The 604-nt window shown below is 43.4% G+C and overlaps 1 protein-coding gene across 1 annotated transcript; it reads right to left on the bottom strand.

Moving 5' to 3' along the window:
* Positions 1-7: 7 nt before the first annotated feature.
* Positions 8-601, bottom strand: LOC104998183 (G-protein coupled receptor-associated sorting protein 2-like; the record flags this gene model as incomplete). The annotated part of the gene is made up of 1 exon (XM_010853286.1): positions 8-601. A coding segment is annotated over one exon (594 nt), but the record flags the coding sequence as incomplete, so codon positions are not given.
* Between the last annotated feature and the right edge of the window lie 3 nt (positions 602-604).

The raw sequence follows: 604 nt of genomic DNA, 5'->3' as shown, positions 1-604 counted from the left end.
TTAATAAGGAAAGAAATCCAGACATATAATTGGAAACCAGTGTGTGATAGTCAGTAGTTGAGGTGAGGTGTCTAAGCATCCTTAACCCAAGCACCTGCTCAGGGGAACCCACGCTATGAGCAAGGGTTTCCTCACACACTTGACACACAAATGTCTCAATCATGTTCAGATTTGGGTAAGGTGGAGCCATGTGAATCATATTTTCCAGAAAACTTGTCCTAACTCGGGAGGAGGGATAATTGAGTAAGGTTTCAATAAGTGAGACAACACCTGAATCGCGAATGAAATCACGAGTAAATTGAGAAGCAGTTCTCATACCCATTGCAATCTTAGATATTTCATGAATAAAAGGATCTCGAATTTTGTCCATTAATAAGAGGAGTTCTTCAAACTCTTCTGGACCAATTTTAAGCTCACACTGTATGCAGGTGCAGGACCAACTCTCAGGCTGTGCACTCTCCTTGGCCCTAAGATGCTCCCGAATTTCCCTGACTGACCGGTAGGATGGATCATATTGAAATGGGAACTCAGAGTCAGGCTGATCAGACTGAAGCAAAGATTCCTGCTCTTCCCCTTCTGGGGTAACTTCCACATTCTTGGGCTT

This window comes from Bison bison, unplaced genomic scaffold (assembly GCF_000754665.1).
Source record: "Bison bison bison isolate TAMUID 2011002044 unplaced genomic scaffold, Bison_UMD1.0 scf7180017524615, whole genome shotgun sequence".
Taxonomy (NCBI): domain Eukaryota; kingdom Metazoa; phylum Chordata; class Mammalia; order Artiodactyla; family Bovidae; genus Bison; species Bison bison.
Note: the sequence above shows the minus strand (reverse complement) of the source record. Positions and strands in the feature narration are given on the sequence as shown.